This window comes from Callithrix jacchus, chromosome 20 (genome assembly GCF_049354715.1).
Source record: "Callithrix jacchus isolate 240 chromosome 20, calJac240_pri, whole genome shotgun sequence".
In the NCBI taxonomy this organism is placed as follows: domain Eukaryota; kingdom Metazoa; phylum Chordata; class Mammalia; order Primates; family Cebidae; genus Callithrix; species Callithrix jacchus.
The window spans coordinates 35,934,682-35,956,155 of NC_133521.1; the positions used below are offsets into that span (position 1 = coordinate 35,934,682).

The 21,474-nt window shown below is 42.4% G+C and overlaps 1 protein-coding gene across 22 annotated transcripts in view; it reads left to right on the forward strand.

The window, feature by feature from the left end:
• WWOX (WW domain containing oxidoreductase) overlaps window positions 1–21,474 on the forward strand; it is a 1,143,691-nt gene that overhangs the window by 333,647 nt on the left and 788,570 nt on the right. For 19 of the 22 annotated variants that reach the window (XR_013530205.1, XR_013530200.1, XR_013530201.1 and 16 more), the window contains 2 exons: window positions 8,113–8,298; window positions 17,269–17,533. Coding sequence is in view for 9 of the 22 variants with exons in the window: in XM_002761188.7 (XP_002761234.5) it covers window positions 8,113–8,298; window positions 17,269–17,533 (451 nt within the window). In the remaining 13 variants the exon portion in view is untranslated. Of the gene's footprint in view, window positions 1–8,112; window positions 8,299–13,771; window positions 14,171–17,268; window positions 21,024–21,474 lie in introns of those variants that run through there. The other 3 variants (XM_035282437.3, XM_035282438.3, XM_035282439.3) reach the window with 2 other exon arrangements.

Sequence of the window (21,474 nt, forward strand, 5' to 3'; positions counted from 1 at the left end):
TTTTGTCTTGTGGATAAAAGTGAAGGGTATAGAGACAAAGGAAGTAACAATTATCTAACCCTGGCAGGCTAGCAAAATACTGGGACTTTGCTTTTAACAACCGTGGGAGGAGTATATTTAGTTTACAGGGGAGGACACAGGTTCACAGAGATTAACTAACTGGCCATGAGTCAGGTAAGTAAAATAACATGCTGAGTGAGAATTTCTCTGAGAAATTGGCTCTGTCCATTCCAGGGAGCTTACGGAAGACAGATTTGTGTAGTAGCCTGGAAGGCGGATGACCCTTTATATTAGCTTGTTTGCTGTTTTTGAGACAGCATCTTGTGCTCCCTTTGTTTCTCAGGCTGGAGAGCAATGGGATGATCACAGGTCACTATACCCACAACCTTTCAGGTTCAAGAGATCCTCCCACCTCAGCTTCCCAAGTAGCTGGGACTACAGGTGCATGCCACCAGCTAATCTTTTTTTTTTTTTAATTATTATTTTTTTGAGGTGAAGTCTTGCTATGTTGCCCAGGTTAGTCTTGAACTCCTGTGCCCAAAAGATCCTCCTGTGTTGGCCTCCCAGTGTGCTGAGATTACAGGGATGAGCCACCATGCCTGGCCTATGTTCGCAATTTCTGATACTTAATTTCTGTTTGTAAAACAGCAATCACAATACATGTCACCAAAGATTCCTGAGTATAAAAATCTCTTAAAAATGTGCCTGACCCATAGTTAGTACTCAAAAACAAGGAAAAAAAGTATTAACAGCGCAGGAAAAGTGAGCCAAATATTTCAGATGCATCCTGAATGGAGCTTAAATATAAGTGATCTCTTCACTTTGCCCATCTTTCCCTCTCCCCCAAGGTCTTTAGCAATGGTCCCATCTTACTACAAGATATGGGTTATCCCTACTACAAATCAGTAGATTCTGCTTTGATTTGAAGCAGAGTCTAGTGAGTGTTATAGGCAGGCTCGGTGCTTCAGAGCATTTGTGCCTGTCTCTTCAGAGAGTAGCTCGGCCTTAGAGGGACTGTGTATTGACAACTGTAGTGGGGATCATATGTGGAAAACAGGTGTTGTCAAACAAATATGACCGATCCCAACCACATCATGACTTTTAAGGTTTTACATAGGGGATGGGTTGGAAAACAGATTAGGCAACAGAATGAATAATTTCTTAATGAGACCCAGATCACCCAGTGATAATGAGATTTGCATGAATACTTCAACAACAGTGATTTAATACATTTTTTTCCAGTTATAAAATTAATGAATGCTTTCTATCAAGCACTTACAGAATTAATACCAATTCTCCACAAACTGTTTAAAAAAATAGAAGAGGAGGAAACATTTTCCAACTCTGTGAAGTCAGACAAAGACATCACAAAAAAGGAAACTTTAGATCACTATCACTTATGAATATCGAGGCAACAATTTTCTACGAAATGCTAGCAAGCCAAATGCAGCCATGCATACAGAGGATTATACATTATGACTAAGTGGGATTTATCCAAAGAATTCAAGTTGGTTTTACATTTTAAAAAGCAGTCAGTATAATACACCATAATAGTATAATAAAAGTTCCTCTCAATACACACAGAAAAACACATTTTAGAAAGGTCCAACACTCTTTTGTGATGAAAACTTTTAGTAAACTTGGAATAAAGTGGGATTTTCTCAACTCAAAGGGTATCTACAAGAAACCCATAACTAACATCACACTTAATGCTGAAAGATTGGGTACCTTCCCCTTAAGACCAAGAAATAAGACAAAGATATTCACTCTCACCACTTTCATTTAATATTCTACTAGAAATCCTAGCTAGAGCAGTGGGGGGGAAAAAAAAGCAAAAGAATCAGGAAAAAATCCAGATTGGAAACAAGTAAAACTATCTTTATTTCCAAATGAAATCACCTTATCTGTAGAAAATCCTAGAAATGCACTTAAAAAATATTAAAACTAACTAGTTCTGTTAGGATAAAAGTTTAATATGCCTAAATCAGTTGCATTTCTATATACTAGCAATGAAGACATCTCATGTTCATGGATCTGAAGATTTAATAACGCTTAGATGATCATATTCTCCAAATTATCTACAAACTTAGTGCAATCTCTATTAAAATTTCAGTTGACTTTATTATTATTTTTTTTTAAGATGCAGTCTTGCTCAGCTGTCCAAGCTGGAGTGCAGTGGCGTGATCTTGGCTCACTGCGCCCCGGCTTCGAGAGATTCTCCTGTCTCAGCCTCCTGAGTAGCTGGGATTTCAGACACCTGCCATCATGCCTGGCTAATTTTTGTATTTTAGTATAGATGGAGTTTCACTATGTTGGTCAGGCTGGTCTTGAACTCCTGACCTCAGGTGATCCACCCGCCTTGGCCTCCCAAAGTGCTAGGATTACAGACATGAGCTACTGTGCTTGGCCTCAGTTAACTTTTTTGCAGAAATTAAAAAGCTGATCTTAAATTTTGTATATGAATGCAATGGAACCTGTATAACCAAAACAAACTTGAAAAATAACAGCATTGGAGGGCCTCCATTTCTCAATTTCAAAGCTTTTTATAAATCCTTAGTAATAAAGATAGTGTCATAGTGGTGTAGCTCTAGAGATAAAATAGACTTGAGAGTCCAGAAATGAATCCATGAATATGGTAAATTGATTTTCAGCAATTGCCAAGACAATTCAAGATAGTCTTTTCAACAAATTAAGCTAGAACAACTGTATATCCACATGCAAAAGAATGAGGTTAGATCACACATAAACTATACAGAAAAAAGCAAAAAAATGACTCAGAGACTTAAATGTAAGAGCTAACACTGCACAACTCTTAGAAGAAAACATTCAGTATATTTTTGCAATGTTGGCTCAGATAATGGTTTCTTAGGTAAAACCCCAATAGCATAAGTGACAAAAAGGAAAACAATTGGGTTTCATCCAGAATGAAAAGTATTTTTGCTGCAAATGATGCCATCAAGAAAGTATACAGATAACCTGCAGAATGGGGGAAACACTCACAAATCGAACATCTCATAAAGGGTCTCTATCTAGAATAAAGAACTTCTACAACTCAGCAACAAAACATAACTCGGTTAAGAAATGAGCATAATATCTAAATCGATATTCCTCCAAATCAGACACACAAATGACCACTGAATACATAAAAGATATTTAACATCATTAGTCATGAGGGAAATGCAAATGAAAGCCACCATGAGATGCGACTTCTTACTAGGATGGCTAAAATAAAAAAGTCAGATAACAAATAACGAAGATGTGGGATTCAAATACATTCCTGGTGGAAATGTAAAGTTTTTACAGCCACATTGGAAAACAGTTTAGCCGTTTTTCAAAAAGTTAAGCATTGAGCTACCATATGACCCAGCAGTTGCACTCCTAGATGTATCCTCAAGAGAAATGAAAACATATATTTCCATGGCATCTTACAAGTGAATGTACATAGTAGTGATATTCCTAATAGCCAGTAAGTGGAAACAGTCCAAATATCCATCAATAGTGAATGGATAAACAAAGTGTGGTATATTCATATAATGGAATATTATTTTCCTATTGAAAAGAAACTAAGTACTAATGTTTGCTACATGGATGAACCTTGCAAACGTTATGCCAAGTGACAGACGCCAGTCACATAAGACTGTGTATTGTATGGTTCCATTGAGTACATAAAATGTTTAGAATAGGCAAATCTATATGACAGAAAGTTGATTAATGGTGTTTGGGGGATGAGAGTGTAGGTGGGTAGAGGGTGGCTAGTGATTGCTTATGGTTTTTTTTTTTTCGAGTTATAAAAGTGCTATAAAATTAGAATGTAGTTATGATTGTACAATTCTGTGAGTTTACTAAAACAATTTGGTTGTACTGTTCACACAGGTAAATTTTATGGTGTATGAATTAAGTTTCAGTAAAGTTCTCTATTTTATGCTTATTATAGAAAAGATGGAAAATATTAAAAAAACATAAAGAGGATAAAAGAAGAAAGTAATCCTGATTATGTATTTAGAAATCTTTTTGGGGAGGATGGGGTATGAACCACACATAGAAAATTTAGTTTCCTGCTTTTTCAATTAAATTGAGAAAGTTTGGGAATCTCTGGCTTAATTATTCATCTGTTCCTCTATTGCTGGATATTAGGTTGCTTCTACTTCATGTACAATTTTATAATTTTTGTTGATGTATTATGCATTCTTGTGCATAAACTTTTATATGAATTTTGAAGTTTTTTTTTTTTTTAGGAAAGAATCTTGGAAGCTATTATTATTTTGTGAGATGGAGTTTTGCTGTTGTTGCTCAGGCTGGAGTGTAATGGTGCGATCTTGGATCACCACAACGTCCACCTTCCAGGTTCAGGGGATTCTCCCGCCTCAGCCTCCCCAGTAGCTGGGATTACAGCCATGTGCCACCGTGCCCAGCTAGCTATATTAGTTTTCTAAAACTATTATAACAAATTAGCATGGACCAAGTGGCTTGAAACAACAGAAATTTAGTCTCTTAGAGTTTTAGAGACCAAACATCTGAAATCAAGTGGTCTGCAGCGTTGGCTCCTTCTGGAGGCTCCAAGGAGCATCCCTTCCTTCCATGCCTTCCTCCTGGCTTCTAGTGACTGCCAGTGATCCTTGAAATTGCTTGGTTTGTATATAGGTCACTCTAATCTCTGCCTCTGTCTTTCCATCTCCTTCTCTGTGGGTGTCCCTTCTTCCCTTCTCCTCTTTTGTAAGGATAGTTGTGTCACTGGATTTAAGGCCCACCATAATCCAAGATGACCTCATTTCAAGGTGTACAACTTAATCACACTTGCAAAGAGTCTTTTTCTACATAAGATCATGTTAGATTCCTACCGTTCCACCCAATATGGAAGCAATGGAGTGGGAGGTACCAGTCAACTCACAGACTCCTACCATGGAACCCGCTGTAGAAGGAGTGGCTTCTCAAAAGGATGGGAGGTAGCTGTCGGAATGGTCTGCCCTAGGTGCAGGCAGAATGGGGAAGCATTTCATATAGAATGGAAAAATAACAGTAAAGCTGGCTAAAAGTTGATCTGCTTTTAACAATCATCATGTGCTGGCAATTCCAAACATTATCAATGATAAAATACTTTTCCCTAGTGGTATTAACTACACCATTTCTTCTGCCCCTGCTATTAACTACACCATTTCTCCTGCCCCTGCTACATACATGCTTTCCTGCTTGGAAACAGGATTACTTGGTGAAATAGTATGAATCTTTCAATATTCATGATATGTATTTTCAATATTAAGGGTGCCAACTTTATACAAGATAATACAAATACAATAGTATGAATAAATATGCTGACCTGATAGAAATGGTTTAATGTTTACTACTAGTGCAGTTGGACGTGTTAAGTATTGCACTGGTTACTTGTAATCTAGTTTTAGAAAATTTCCACTGTCACTATTTCTGTTGGACTCTTAGAAGACACGTGTTTCTCTCATTGATTTGTAACACTCTTTATATAGTAAGAATATAAGGCCTCTATAGGATTGCTGATACTTGTCACTTTTGTTTTACTTTTTTAGAGAGCAGAATATCTTAATTTCTATAAAGATTTTTGTTTCCTTTCATTGCATGCCAGTATTTGTATTTTTAAAAGCTTGAAACTTCTAGGCTGTGATGTGAAAAGTGTTTTGTGGTTTTTTTTTTAATTGGGAGACAGAGTCTTGCTCTGATTCATGCAGTGGTATGATCGTAGCTCAGTGCAGCCTCAAACTCCTGGCTCAAGTCATCCTCCTATCTCAGCCTCCCACCTAGCTGGGACTACAGGCGGACACCACTACCCCTGGCTAACTTGTTGTTGTTGATGAGATGGGGTCTTGCCATGTCGCTCAGGCTGGTCTTGAATACTGGGCTCAAGCGATCATCCTGCCTCAGCCTCCCAAAGTGCTGGAATTACAGAGGTGAGCCATTGTGCCCAGCCTCTTAATTTTATATATCCTTCATAACTATTCCATCTCTCTCTGTCTCTCTCTGTTTCTGTGTGTCTGTGTCTGATCATAAAATATATTAAATTTTATTTTATAACATAAGTATTTTCCAAGGTCAGTAGATTTGTTTATGATTCTAATGGCTGCATAGTATTCTGTCCTATGGATATATTCTACTTCATGTAATAAGTTCTCAATTGTATGTTTAGTTTACTTCTAATTTACTGATTTATTTTATCACAAACACTGTGGATAGCCTTGAATATACTTTGCTGTACAATTCTTATTAGTACATTAGGATGATTTTTTTCACAAATACAATTACTTTCTGAGAATTAAGGTTTTTGATTCGAATGAAAGGCTTACTTTTATTGTTAAAAATTTGATTATGTTTGTGAGGTCTAGTCTGGAGGATTGCTTGAGCCCAGGAATTCAAAACTAACCTGGGCAACATGGGGAGAGCCTGTCTCTACGAAAGGAAAAAGTAAGGAATAAATGAGCCAGGCACGGTATGTGATGCTATCGTCCCAGGTAATTGGGAGGCTGAGGTGGGAGGACCGTCTGAGCCTGGGAGTTTGAGAATGCAGGGAGTTACGATTACACCACTGGATTCCGGCCTGGACGACAGAGCAAGGTCTTATCCAGAAATAAATAAATAAATATATACAGAATAAGAGGGAATTTTTATAACAGGTTTCCACTTACCTATCCCTAGGCTTCCTTATAACATGTTCATTTTATCTGATCTCTACAATGAATTGTGTATCATTAAACAATATGTGCCCCTCCATTTAGACAGAACATTTCCCACTTGCTGTGTTTGCTTAGCACCTACCAAGTGCTGGGTCTTGTTTCTGCCTTTTTTTTTTTTTTTTTTTTTTTTAAAAGACAGAATCTTGTTGTGTGGCCCTGGCTGGAGTGCAGTGGCACGATCTCGGCTCACTGTAGCCTCTGCTTCCCGGGTTCAAGTGATTCTCCTGCCTCAGCCTTCTGGGTAGCTGAGATTACAGGCATACACCACCACGCCTGGCAAATTTTTTTGTATTTTAGTAGAGGTGGGCTTTCACCATGTCAGTCAGGCTGGTCTGGAACTCCTGACCTCAAATGATCCACCCGCCTCTGCTTCCCAAAGTGCTGGGTTTACAGGCGTGAGCCACAGTGCCCGACCCTGTGTCAGCCTTTTTCACAGGCTGATTTCTCCTTTGTTATTTGTAACTATTTTAAGGGCTATTTTGATTTATAGACAAAGGCGGCGAGACTTGGATGAATTAAGGAAGAGTTAATCAGGTGGTTGAACCTGAGTTCCAGCTAGGGCGACATCTCCTCCTGGATTGCTTGCCACTGTCCTGGTTTTCACATGGAAAGTACTTTATCCCCAAAAGCCTCTCATCCCCAGCAACCGAGGACACTTGCTCACTCAAAGCCATGTGACATTGTAGGGTATCCCATTTCCAAATGGTTGGAATCTTGAACACGGAGAAAGAATCATCATTGTAATCCCAGCTACTCAGGAGGCTGAGGCAGGAGAATTGCCTGAACGCAGGAGGTGGAGGTTGCTGTGAGCCGAGATCGTGCTATTGCACTCCAGCCTGGGTAACAAGAGCGAAACTCCGTCTCAAAAAAAAAAAAAAAAAAAAAGGCCAGGCGCAGTGGCTCAAGCCTGTAATCCCAGCACTTTGGGAGGCCGAGGCGGGTGGATCACGAGGTCAACAGATTGAGACCATCTTGGTCAACATGGTGAAACCCCGTCTCTACTAAAATTACAAAAACTTAGCTGGGCATGGTGGTACGTGCCTGTAATCCCAGCTGCTCAGGAGGCTGAGGCAGGAGAATTACCTGAACCCAGGAGGCGGAGGTTGCAGTGAGCCGAGATCGCGCCATTGCACTCCAGCCTGGGTAGCAAGAGTGAAACTCCTACTCAAAAAAAAAAAAAAAAAAAAAAAAAATTCGTCATTCCAGGCCGGGCGCAGTGGCTCATGCCTGTTATCCTAGCACTCTGGAAGACTGAGGTGTGCAGATCACCTGAGGTCAGGAGTTCAAGACTACACTGGCCAACATGGTGAAACCCTGTCTCAAAAAAAAGAAAAGAACTGGTCGTTCCTGAAGGAGCAGCAGTTGTCCTTGGTGGTAGTGTTTATGTCCACATAACTGGGAATATTTTATTTTTCAGGCCTCTCCATGTACTTGTGTGCAATGCAGCAGCTTTTGCTCTCAGCTGGAGCCTCACAAAAGATGGCCTGGAGACCATCTTCCAGGTGAATCATCTGGGTCACTTCTACCTTGTCCAGCTCCTGCAGGATGTCCTGTGCCGCTCAGCTCCTGCCCGTGTCATTGTGGTCTCCTCAGAGTCCCATCGGTGGGTTTGAATCGCATATATTTTCACGTCTCCCCTTTCTCGCACCAGCTAATAATCCCCCCAGGCTCTCCTTCTGAAAATAATTTTCATTAGTCCTACTCTGAGACATGTGGCTGGACCCCACCTGGCTGGCTTAATTTTTCCGGGTCTTCTTTTGTGTGTCTGTCTGTTTGATTGTGGGGGACTGCTTCTACAACTATACTTCAAGCTCCTCATTGATTTTGCTTAGAGATGGAATAATAATTGATGAAATCTGAATGGCGTGACCTTTATTGATTTGTAATTCAACAACTTCAACATCCTACCGAGAAGAATGCGCAGTTATTCTAGCAGGAGAAACAATGCAATTAAAGCCTGCGAGATGAAATCCAATTGTTTTATAATGAGAAATTAGGGAATTCAATGCAGACATTAGCTGTGTAATTGTAGAAAGGGAAGTACTGTAGTTAGAGCATATTAGAAATCTGGCCATGCCTCTTTTGGTTAAAATTTCAATTAAAACATCAGATGGCACTTTTTTCCTATTACCATTAGGAGAATATTCAATTGACCGAAAAAGGCGTTGGAAAATTTCATCGTATTTTCAGCAATTTGTTTCCAGAGTTGGATAAACAACTATTTATCTAAAGAGAAATATTCTGAAAAGACAAAGGACTTGCTGGGTGAGGCTAGATTTAATCCATGTTAGGGAGATTTCCTGCTCACAGTTTCTTGGTGTGTGTTTTGGGGGAGGGGAGCTTGCACTCTTAGCAGAGTAGCTAGAAAAAAAAAATGTGTAAGGGGCCTATTTTTTTCCTCCTTCTTTTCCGTCTTAAGTCCTGAAATGTTTTAGTGACCCAGAATGAAGCTTATTTTTTTAATCATACTTCCATAAAATGTAACCCCTGGGACTTGGAAGAGAGAGACCAGCCAAGGGTTAGCTTGAACCCTTTATCACTCCCAAACACAGGGGCTTATGGTATAAGTGACACACTGCAGATAGATTTACTTGTGCCATTTTAAATTTATGATGGTTGGAATGAAAGGAAAATGCCAGTAATAATCCTCCCCCGTGTTAAAAGACATGAAACATCTAGTAATTAGGTGGTAACAAAATCTGGACAGCCTTATCTTGCAAATCATACCAGGTTTGTGAAAAAAATGTGGAGTGGCCCTGTTAAGGGGCGAGGGAGGCTTTTGTGGGGGTAGGCAGCAGAGAGAGCTCCAGAAATAAATCTGCCAGCCCCAGTCATCCACCAGATGTGGAGGGCACCACGGGATATGTTTAAATGAGCTGGTATTTAACGGGAGATTATGTCGAGTTGTCAGCTGCTCACTCTCCTTTGTAAATCTGTATCTCAAATGGTATTTCGTGTGATGTCTTTGTTCTCTCCTTAACTACAGTGTAATTCATGCCTATCTTGGAGATCTGAATCTTAGTTTCTTTTAAAAGATTAATTTGAAAGGAAGGGTCTTGGGCTTTTGAATTAGATCTGTGTTTGTTTATAGGGAGGCCTTCCTGAAATGTGTTGTCAGGATTATTCCTGCTTGATGGCTGCCACTGGTTTTCTGCTTTCCAAGTATTCTTTGCACATTATTATTTTTATTTTGAGATGGAATCTTGCTCTTTCTCCAGGCTGGATTGCAGTGGCGTGATCTCGGCTCACTGCAACCTTCACCTCCTGGTTTGAGTGATTCTCCTGCCTCAGCCTCCTGAGTAGCTGGGACTACAGGCGCTTGCTATCACACCCAGCTAATTTTTGTATTTTTAGTAGAGACAGGGTTTCACCATGTTGGCCAGGATGATCTCCATCTCCTGACCTTGTGATACACTCACCTCGGCTTAAAGTGCTGGGATTACAGGCGTGAGCCACTGCACCCGACCTGTTTGCACATTATTTAAGGGTGTTTTAACAGAATGGGAATTCCCCCAGGCTGGCTTGTATTATTACCTTTGCATTGCATCCCTTGGTTCCTGTGAGTGAGCATGGTGACTTGGTTCACAGGCATTACATGAAACATTTGCTCACTACTGAAGAACCCAGGGCCCTAAACCGTTTTGCAAAATATAAGTGTTGATATCTAATTACCTCCATAAACCTTGGCAGAATCTCTTCGTTGGAGTCAAGACCCCCTGTTAGGGGAAAAAATAAACTCATGTTTGCAGAAAATATTAGACTAGACTGCCCCAAGGCAAAATATTTATTAGCCTTCCTGTGTCTTCACTGAGTTTTAGTTACTTATCTGGAATCTAAGCAAGTGAATGGAGTTTCTGCATACCTAAAATACATCATGGTGAAATGACAAGTTGATTTCCTTGCTGTGAAAAAATTTCAAATAACAATTAAAGTAGAAAGCAAAGAGTAGAGTGTTGTTTGACCAACCCTTAATGGCTGCAGCTGGATTGAGTGCCACATAACCCTCCCCTCCACAAAATCACTCTCTCTCACACACACACACACACACATACACACAATGTTTCTGAGCCTTTGTTTAGATAGAATACAGCCTAATTATTTTAGGTGGGAGTTTTAAAAAAGCCTCAATAAAATTGGGCTTGGTGGCACATGCCTGTAATCCCAGCTATGAAGAGCCTGAGGTGGGAGAATGGCTTGAGCCCAGGAGTTTCAGGTTGCGGTAAGCCTTGATCATGCCACTGCACTCCAGCCTGGGTGACAGAGTGAGACCGTGTCTCTAAAATAAATTTTTAAAATTATCAGTTAAAAAAATGCATTATAGGCCAGGCACGGTGGCTCACGCCTATAATCTCAGTACATTGGGAAGCTGAGGTGGGCTGATCGCTTGAACTCAGGTGTTCGAGATCAGCCTGACCAGTATGGCAAAACCCCCTGACTACTAAAACTACAAAAATTAGCCAGGTGTGGTGGTGCACGCCTGTAATACCCGCTATTTGGGAGGCTGAGGAGGGAGAATTGCTTTAACCTGGGAGACAAAGACTGCAGTGAGCAGACACTGTAGCAATGTGCTCCAGCCTGGGTGATAGAGCAAAACCCTGTCTCAAAAAACCAAAAACTCAAAAAGCACAACCCCCACAGTATATATAGAAGTACAAGATGACGGGGGTCTCCCTACAAAGCAAGTGTTAACGCCCACTGACTGAGCAGATGATAAACTGGTAATGTACTAGTAAGGGAGAATTCTATTAAGACATAATTGTTTGGCTTTGTCAGTTTTTCAACTTGAAAATAGAGTTGGCAGCCTCTGAAGAGTTGTTTTATTCCCTCTGGAACTGAGAGGTGAACACAGTTGTTTTTCAGGAAGCCTTTCTCAGCTCAGAGCAGAAGCTGGCCCACCATTGCCACTTCCTGGAGGACTGTCACTGCTAGCCAATCAGACAGTAAAAGTGGAGCTTCTGCCCAGGAGACAGTGGGAAGAAACACTGGGGTCAGCCTTACAGCAAAGGGCTGTTTGCAGACGGAGTGCCTGATGTGTAGCAGCTGGTACTTCTCCATCTTGAAACTGTCCTTCATCCTGGTTCTGTCTAATTTCCCATCGTGGGATTTTTTTTTTTTTTTTTTTTGGTCTTGTTTCTAGATTAGAGATCAAGAAGAAATGACTTTTTCCTCTTAGAAGTTTAATTTAGCCAGGCGCGGTGGCTCACGCCTGTAATCCCAGCACTTTGGGAGGCCGAGGTGGGTGGATCACGAGGTCAACAGATCGAGACCATCCTGGCCAACATGGTGAAACCCCATCTCTACTAAAAATACAAAAAATTAGCTGGGCATGGTGGTGTGTGCCGTAATCCCAGCTACTCAGGAGGCTGAGGCAGGAGAATTGCCTGGACCCAGGAGGCGGAGGTTGCAGTGAGCCGAGATCGCGCCATTGCACTCCAGCCTGGGTAAGGAGCGAAACCTCGTCTAAAAAAGAAGAGAAGTTTAATTTAATCCATGTTCCCTATTCATTAGTTACTTCTGTGTTATCCTTGAAAAGCTAAACAGAGGGCTGGGCCCCATGGCTCATGCCTGGAGTCCCAGCACTTTGGGAGGCCGAGGCAGGGCATATCATGAGGTCAGGAGATTAAGACCATCCTGGCTAACATGGTGAAACCCCATCTGTACTAAAAATACAAAAAATTTGCTGGGCATGGTGGCACGTGCCTATAATCCAAGCTACTCTGGAGGCTGAGGCAGGGAGGTCGCTTGAACTGGGAAGGTGGAGGTTGCAGTGAGCTGAGCTTGCGTCCACTGCACGTGGGTGACAGAGGGAGATTCCGTTTCAGAAAAAAAAAAAAAAAAAACAGCAGGGAGCTTACTCTAAGCTGTAGAAAATCACTGTGTATGACGGCGCATACCTGTAATAGCAGCTACTTAGGAAGCCGAGGCAGGAGCTGAGAATTAGCATGGGCAGCAAAGCAAGACCCTGTCTCTAAAACAAAAAATACGTAACCAAAAACCAAAATCCCGCAACATTAGGAAGTCCCATAGTTAAATATTAATGAAAAACATAGAAGAGTTGAACTTAGTGGTAAGTTTTACCTTTAGAGCAAGAGTTGAAACAAGGGAAACTGTCAGATTCTCATCACGGGATTTGTGTTCCTTTATTTTTTTATTAAGGGTTTGGTCTTTGCTTTGGAATTCCAAACCATGACCAAACTTCGGTTCTCTGTTTCAGTGTTGAGTCCTTACTGTGTGTCAGGCACTGGACTAAGGGACGTTCAAGAATCTTACATTCAGGCCCAGCGCAGTGGCTGATGCCTGTAATCTTAGCACCTTGGGAGACCGAGGTAGGTGGATTGCCTGAGGTCAGGAGTTCCAGACCACCCTGGCTCACATGGTGAAACCCCATCTCTACTAAAAATGCAAAAGTTAGTCAGGCATGTTGGCGGCCGCCTGTAATCCCAACTTCTTGGGAGGTTGAGTCAGGAGAATTACTTGAACCCAGAAGGTGGAGGTTGCAGTGAGCTGAGATGGTACCACTACACTCCAGCCTGAGCGACAAAACTGAGACTTCATCTCAGAAAAAAAAAAAAAAAAAGCCTTACGGTCTGCTTTCCAGGAGTTCACAATCTAGTTGGAACCAGGTGAAAATCGCCTTACAATCTGGTATGGTGATGACAGAGGAACAATGTACAGACAGAACAGGAAGTTGGCACGGTGAGCATCTTGACTGATCTTGGAAGGTCAGCGGTGCCACTGAACACCAGGAATGGGGTCATGGCCTGGGTCCTGAAGAGTGGATACTTACTGTCCATGGAAACGTGCATTTTTACCTCCCTTGCATGGCTTCTTTCATTCTGTCCCCGACTTCCATCTAAAAAACTTGCTGTGACATCCAACTGTGGAAGAGTTCATTACACAGAGCTTTCTGGAAGAAGTAGTCCCTGAACTGGGTCAGGCTAAACAAATACTCCAAGAAGGGTTTCTGGCTGCAGTTGATAAAAGACGAGTCAAGAGTGGGAATGGTTGGTGCTATATTTATTCCGTACCTATTAAATGTTCTCTAAATTTTTGTCCCTTTTTTCTATGCCATGTAGGTAGAGTTTTCAAGTCACGTCCCATAACTTGGATCATTGGATTCTCAACTCAGTAGCCCCTTGGTGTGACAACTCTTCTATAATGCCTTATTATTATGTTGAAATAAAGTTTGGAAATTACATGCACAAATATATATTTAATTCCATATAGCTTTACTGATACGCAAAGAAAAATAACCGCGAAACAAAATAGCATGTGTTGCAACATGTAAATGCTCAAGTCGGGCTACAGGAAAGATGAGATGCAGCGTCCACGGATAGTCACCTTGAATGCACCCTCAGAAAATGCACACTGTCACCAGGTGTGTGGTATTGTGGACTCCAGTACCACCAACACTGAGTGATGCTTCACTGTGGTAGTTTGTTCTCCCACTGCTAATAAAGACATACCTGAGACTGGGTAATTTATAAAGGAAAGAGGTTTAATGGACTCACAGTTGCACATGGCGGGGGAGGCCTCACAAACATGGCGGAAGATAAAGGAAGAGCAAAGGGATGTCTTTCATGTCAGCAGGCAAGATAGCTCGTGCAGGGGATCTCCCATTTATAAAACCATCAGCTGGCTGGGCACGGTGACTCACACCTGTAATCCCAGCACTTTGAAAGTCTGGGGCAGGCAGATCACCAGAGGTTGGGAATTTGAGACCAGCCTGACCAACATGAAGAAACCCCATATCTACAAAAAATACAAAATGACTCAGGCATGGTGGCACATGCCTGTAATCCCAGCTACTCGGGAGACTGAGGCAGGAGAATCCCTTGACACTGGGAGGCAGAGGTTACCATGAGCCAAGATTGCGCCACTGCATTCCAGCTTGGGCAACAAGAGTGAAACTCCGTCTCAAAAAAGAAAGAAAGAAACCATGATATCTCATGCGACTTACTCATTACCACAAGAACAGTATAGGGAACTGCCTCCATGATTCAGTTATCCCCACCTGGTCCTGCCCTGGACACATGAGGCTTCTTACAATTCACAGTGAGACTTGGGTGGGGACACAGCAAACCATATCACGCACCCTCCAAGAATCACACACATTCTGAAAGTGTATTTTCTTCGTGTGCACACTTGTTGCACTACCCACCTGGAAATTCAGTGGATATTTTGAGGCTCAGATAATTATCCACAGGCTTTTCATCTAAATGAGTGTCTGGGGAGGCGGGGGGCAATCTTTGTTGAGCAAGACTTCACCTGCATTACAAGACGTCTACCATCCGTGCTGCCATCACCAGCCATCATGTGACGAGCAGAAAAAGGCCGTCATACATTTTCAGAATTCCTGCTAAGTTCCACTACCTTACAATTAAGCCTGGAAGTCGGGCTCTTCCTATGGTTTGGGTACCTGAAAACAGGCAGCCAACAGTTCATTTGAAGGTCTCATTTCTCTATCCTTGATGATGTTTCTCGCCATGAGATGTGTTGAGGACTTTAGGGCAGCAGTGTATTTAACACTAGAAATTGGATGTCAGTGACTGAGTCCTGTGGAAGGGATATTTAATTTCCATTAAAATATGAATTTCATCTGCCCTTCCGATGCTTTTCTTGGTCTTAGCCCAACCGGAGCTGCTGATACTAAGGAACGAAAGGATTATTCCATAATTTTCATTTTACCTTTTCCTTTCTGTTTTTCTTAGCAGTTTTCTAGAGGTCTCCCATTATGCTTCCTCATGACTCTGCGCCCAGAATGAACTTAGAGAAGCAGAATATGAGGGCTCCTTTTGACAAAGATAAGACCTTTTAGAAAATTCCTTTTGTTTGGTGTGATCTATTTTTTTAAGGGCAGTCACTACATTGTTGTTATTTAAGAGAAAGGGAGACAAAGGGAAAGAAACAAACAGCTGGTGTTTAACGACTCCGTGAGACCCAATTATAAAACATCAACTAGTTAGTTTGATTTGTGTGCCTCCACGCCCTGGGTATACTTAAAAACATTGGACTGTGCCAGAACTCATCTTGGCTTTGTTTACATTTATCTTTTAAACCTATAAGACTATTGATGGCACCTCACCAAGGTTATAACCCCTTTATAATCATTAATTTTTAATCTGGAAAAGGGTCTTGGAGGCAACAAGACTCATCTATATTTTCCTGGATGCTCAAATGAAAATATACAGGACTCAAGCATTAGCTAAAATAATCCAGGAAAGCCCCGTCAAAGGTTCGGAATGTGATATCTTTCTGTTTCTAAAAACAGCAGCCCTTTATTTAAGATGCTTTTCCATTTAATTTAATTATCTTTGAACTTCCTGTTGAAGGTTTTGAAAAATATATGTTAGAGGGTGGGGAGGGACTTCAGCATGTTGGGGGGTGTTCAGCATGTTAAGATTGCTCCATTTATGGGTGTGGGTCTTTACTGAAATCTGCCTTTGGAGGCAATGCTTTTTTCTTTAATTTTTAAATTTTAATTCTTATTTTTAGAGATGGGGGTTTCTGTTGCCCAGGCTGGAGTGTAGTGGCACAATCATAGCTCACTGCAAGTTCGACCACCCAGGCTGAAGCAATCCTCCGCCTGCCCCCGCCCCCCGCCCCTCCCAAGTAGCTGAGACCACAGGCACGTCCCGCCATACCCAACTAATTGCTTATTTTTTGTAGAGGTGGTGACTCCCTATGTTGCCTAGACTGGTCTTGAATTCCTGTGTTCAAAAAATCCTCTCTCCTCAGCTTCCTAAAGTACTGGGATTACAACCATGAGGCACCGTATGTGACCTGTGTTGATACTGTTAAGTCACCATTGTCAATATTGAGGGGAGACTTTGTTTTGATGATGCAAGTTGAGGTTTTAGTCATCTCTACAGAGTTTCCTCAGATTCCTTTTTTTTTTTTGAGACGGAGCTAATCTGTCACCCAGGCGTACAGTGGCGTGATCACGGCTCAGTACAACCTCTGCCTTACGGGTTCCAGCGACTTCTGCCCCAGCATCCTGTAGAGCTGGGATTACAGGCATGCCACCACACCTGGCTGATTTTTGTGTTTTTAGTAGAGAAGGCGTTCTGCCATGTTGGCCAGGCTGGTCTCAAACTCATGACTTCAGGTGATCTACCCTTCTTGGCCTCCCAAGGTGCCAGGATTACAGGTGTGAGCCACCCCACCCAACCTCCCTCAGATTTCTAATAAAAAGCTGGCCCCATGTGAAGGCTCATGCTTGTAATCCCAGCACTTTAGGAGGCCAAGGAGGGCGGATCACGAGGTCAAGAGATCAAGACCATCCTGGCCAACGTGGTCAAACCTCGTCTCTACTAAAAATACAAAAATAAGCTGGGTGTGGTGGTGCACACCTGTAGTCCCAGCTACTTGGGAGGCCGAGGCAGGAGAATCACTTGAACCCGGGAGGCAGAGGTTGCAGTGAGCCGAGAACACGCTGTTGCACTCCAGCCTGGCAACAGAGCAAGACTACGTCTCAAAAAGTAAAATACATACATAAATAAGTAAGATAAAAATAAAAAGTATATGGAATGTCAAAACTTGGTCGTTCCATGTCGTGTTTCCTGTTTTTAAGATTTACAGATATTAACGATTCCTTGGGAAAACTGGACTTCAGTCGCCTCTCTCCATCAAAAAGCGACTACTGGGCCATGCTGGCTTACAACAGGTCCAAGCTCTGCAACATTCTCTTCTCCAACGAGCTGCACCGACGCCTCTCCCCACGCGGGGTCACCTCGAATGCAGTTCATCCTGGGAATATGATGTACTCCAACATCCATCGCGGCTGGTGGGTGTACACGCTGCTGTTTACCTTGGCGAGGCCTTTCACCAAGTCCATGGTAAGAGAACAGCTTCTGGCGCCGCAAACACCTTGGGTCCTAGAGAAACCTGCACACGTGTGTCTCCACCTTTCCACTTTTTTCAGGGACACGTCTGGTCTCGATAATTGCATTGTCCAGCCCATCGTAAAGGGTTCTTGAACACATTCACGTCAATGTTAGGTGAAATCTGTTCTTGTAAATGCGCCTTGGAGGGCTGGGTGGAAGATGTGGTTTCTCAATAGCACGTTAAGTATGGCTGAAAGTCCTTATGGAAATGATGATGTGGGTTTTTCGGATGATTTGGTTTTTTATTCGGAAACTTTGAGAATCTCTTTCATTGAGTGCAGCGCTTGAAAACTGCCGTTTTGTGTCGGTAGGTGAACAGCATACATTTGTGACAACTGAAGTTTCAGCAGGTGTGATTCCTTTGTTTCATAGGTAATCTGTATCTGATGTTCTGAATCCTTCTTCTAATTGGTGTAAAGCTCTCTTGGAGATCCTTTGATGGCTAGGAGTGGGTTTTCTTCTTTATTTTCCCAAAGATGAATTATTTTGGATGACGCGCTTACCGTGGTTACACTTGAAAGTGTTTACAAAGGTGATAAGATATTTTTATGTTTTCGATGGTTATTTATCAACCATATGAAAAACTTCTTCTGTGAACCTGTTGTAGTAGGAAGTCATTTGAATGAAAAAAGCACACTTTATACAATATATTTGGTAGATTATTTTTCAAAACCAAAGGACTTCAAAAATGTCTTTGGATACCAGTATTCCAGTTACCCAAACTTAAAATCTGCTCTACATTAATCATCCTTTTTCCAAACAAATATCCCAGGCCTGCAGAGTTGGACCTTGGATATTAATAAAACAAAGCAAAACAACAACAAAAAACAAGTGTCACAGGCCTGACTGTTAGCCTCCAACTCCTCTCACAGCCGCGGAAACTGCTGCTTTCTCTTTCTCTCATTCCCACCTGCCCTCCTTAACCTTCACCTTTGGGGAGGACTTTTAAAACCGCATTAAAGTCGTTAGAACTGCTTAGGACTAAATAAGTAAGTACGTCTTTTATTCTGCTCACCCAAGTGGTTTTTATGCTAAGTAAACAGACATATTCCAAGAGCTGAATACTTAAGATCCCTTGCAGTGAAAGGATGTATGGAGGAAGGTTCTCCATGCCACAGGGAGGGATGGATGTCTCGGAAGTAAATGAATGAAACTTACCTGCAGGTGGATCACAGAGTTTTGAAATTTCCCTATCACTTTGCTCTCGACGATTACATAAGCACAGCCTCTTCTTGAAGGTTTCTGTGCCTGTGGTTATGCCTCAGAGGCTGTTCTGTCCTTCAAATGCATTGCCATAAAAGAAGAAATACGGATCTGAACTGGGTGCCAATGCCATTTAAATGAGGAGTTTAGGAGAGGAGAGAGGCGGATTCTTCCTGATTTTCTGCTGGCCCAGTGCCTGCCTTCCACATTAACAAGCCCAGTCATCAACCATGATTTGTGATCTTTGGGTCTTGAGTCATCTCACTTGCATCTGATCACTGATGGGTTCTAAGGATCTCCTTTCTATGGCATCAGAGAGTTTGTTTTCTCCTCCTTCCGTAAGGTGCCTAATCAGAGAACATGATGGGAAAGATGTGGAGATGGATTTGGGACTGTATGGAATTCAGTGAAGGGTGATGTAACCATCCTGCCTTTTGTCATAGACTCTAATGGATGAGGACTTGTCAGAAAATAGTGGAAACTGTTATTCTGTCGCCTGATCCCCTTGCTTAGGGATTCTGGGCCAGGGCAGGAGGGAAAAGAAGGAAGACAGTTTCTGCTAAAATAAAGGTAGGGTGAATATTTTTATTTATTGGAGGAGAGTTGTCTATTATCTAATATTGAATATAATATACTTCATCAAGTCAGACTTGAATGTTGGCTAATTGCACCTAACTGGAGTATGTCTCAAAAGTACCAGCAAACTAAGTTGGGTAGGTGACTGTGTTATATCAGAGTGTTGCTGTTTTGGGGTTCAGTGTCCTCAGGACTTGGGCCCACTGGATAACCAGAATGTGGGGTTAGAAATGGAAGCAGAAGCGTGACCATGTGGGTGCGGTCAAGAGATTGAGACCATCCTGGCTAACATGGTGAAACCTTGTTTCTACTATGAATTAGTCTCTACAATGAATTAGATGAAGGCTTCCACTCAGTGAGCACCATACCCGGAGCGTGTCCCAGTGATACCAGTCGCCCAGCCTCCACGCCTAACTCCTTCCCCTACCCCACCGAGGAACAGAAGGCTCTGCTGCATCCTACCGCAGTCTCTCCTGTCCTGCTGGCAGGAGAGCTCAGAGACCACTTATGAACAGGTCTCAGTGCCTATAGCAAGGCAAGGCTTGGGAGAAACAAATGTCCTCTGGGAGCATCCCTGGGTAAGAGATTAAATGCGCACTGTGCTGTACGGCCCTGGGTGAGAAAGGTGTGGGAAAATCAGTGGATAGCTCATGAGAGTATTTGGAAAAACGTGGTGACATCACAAAAACTCCAGGTTTTGTGGAAAGTGTATGGGGAGGGGCACTCACAGAAAGGGCAGGGGACATTAGCATTTCCCTTGTACTTGAAATTGGATTTGACGTGGCTTCCTGGTGGTGGCAAGAGAAGAAAGTGGCCTGGGATAGTGGACCTCACAGCTCTCCTGCTAATGTTGCTGATGGCAAGGCTCGGCTCTTACCCTTGACCATTGAAATAACTTAGGTCACCAGCTTTCTGAGCCTATCTCCTTCTGACGACAATTGCGAATCAGGTTGGTATAAGGACTGACAATAATGCATGTCACATCAGTAATGATGCAGTGATGATAATCTGGCTCTCCAGTATGGTAGCCATGGGCCACATGTGGATATTGAGTGCTAAAAACGTGGCTGACAGAACTGAGGAAGTGAAGTTTTGATTTGATTTCATTTTAGTTAATTGGAATTGAAAACACCACATGTGCTGAGTGGCTGCCATGTTGGAGAGCACAGTCCAATGCTCTGCCTAGCACAGTGCCTGTCCCATAGGAGGTGTGTAGCACGTGCTTCTTGCCACAACGTCTGTGACTCTTCTGGCTGTGAGCAGTACCTTGGTCCCGGTGATTATTCTCCAAAATGCAATCTCTGCTGATGAAACAAGAATCTGTCAATTGGGAGTCTGGAAGGGGAAGGGAAGGGCTTTACCCCTGACCCCAAAGATTCCGGGAGAGGTTTACTGGCCAAATAGGAAGGGGGAACCAGGTGGAGAGAGCCTGACTCAGTGATCTCCAACTTGCACGTCTTATTTGTGAGGAAGCCATAGTGGCGTGGACTTTTCTTGTTCTTGACCTTGAGTGATTATAAAATAGCAACTTTTGCTGGGTGTGATGGCTCATGCCTGTAATCCCAGCACTTTGGAAGGCTGAGGCGGGTGGATCACAAAGTCAGGAGTTCAAGACCAGCCTGACCAAGATGGTGAAACCCTGTCTGTACTAAAAATACAAAAATTAGCCAGACCTGATGTTGAGCGCCTATAACCCCAGCTACTCAGGAGGCTGAGGCAGGAGAATTGCTTGAACCCAGGAGGTGGAGGTTGCAGTGAGGTGAGATCACACCGTTGCACTCCAGGCTGGGCAACTGAGCAAGTCTCTGTCTCAGGAAAAAAAAAAAGCAACAAAATGGCAACTTTTATATGCCATAAGGGGACTTTAGCTAAGCATGAAGATTATGAAGAGTATGACATACATAGCTAAGTTTAGATTCTTACCAAAATCCTCTCAGTATATTTATGTATTTAAGCGTTTGGTAGTCTTTTTAGCCGTCAGGGTTCTATAGATTAGGTTGGTGCAAAGGTTACTGTGGCTTTTGCCATTGAAAGTACTATCTCACTTCATGCAGAGGTGGAGTGGGCATTGTGAGCTTACTTGTCAAACTCACAGGCATTCACTTTTCTTTCAG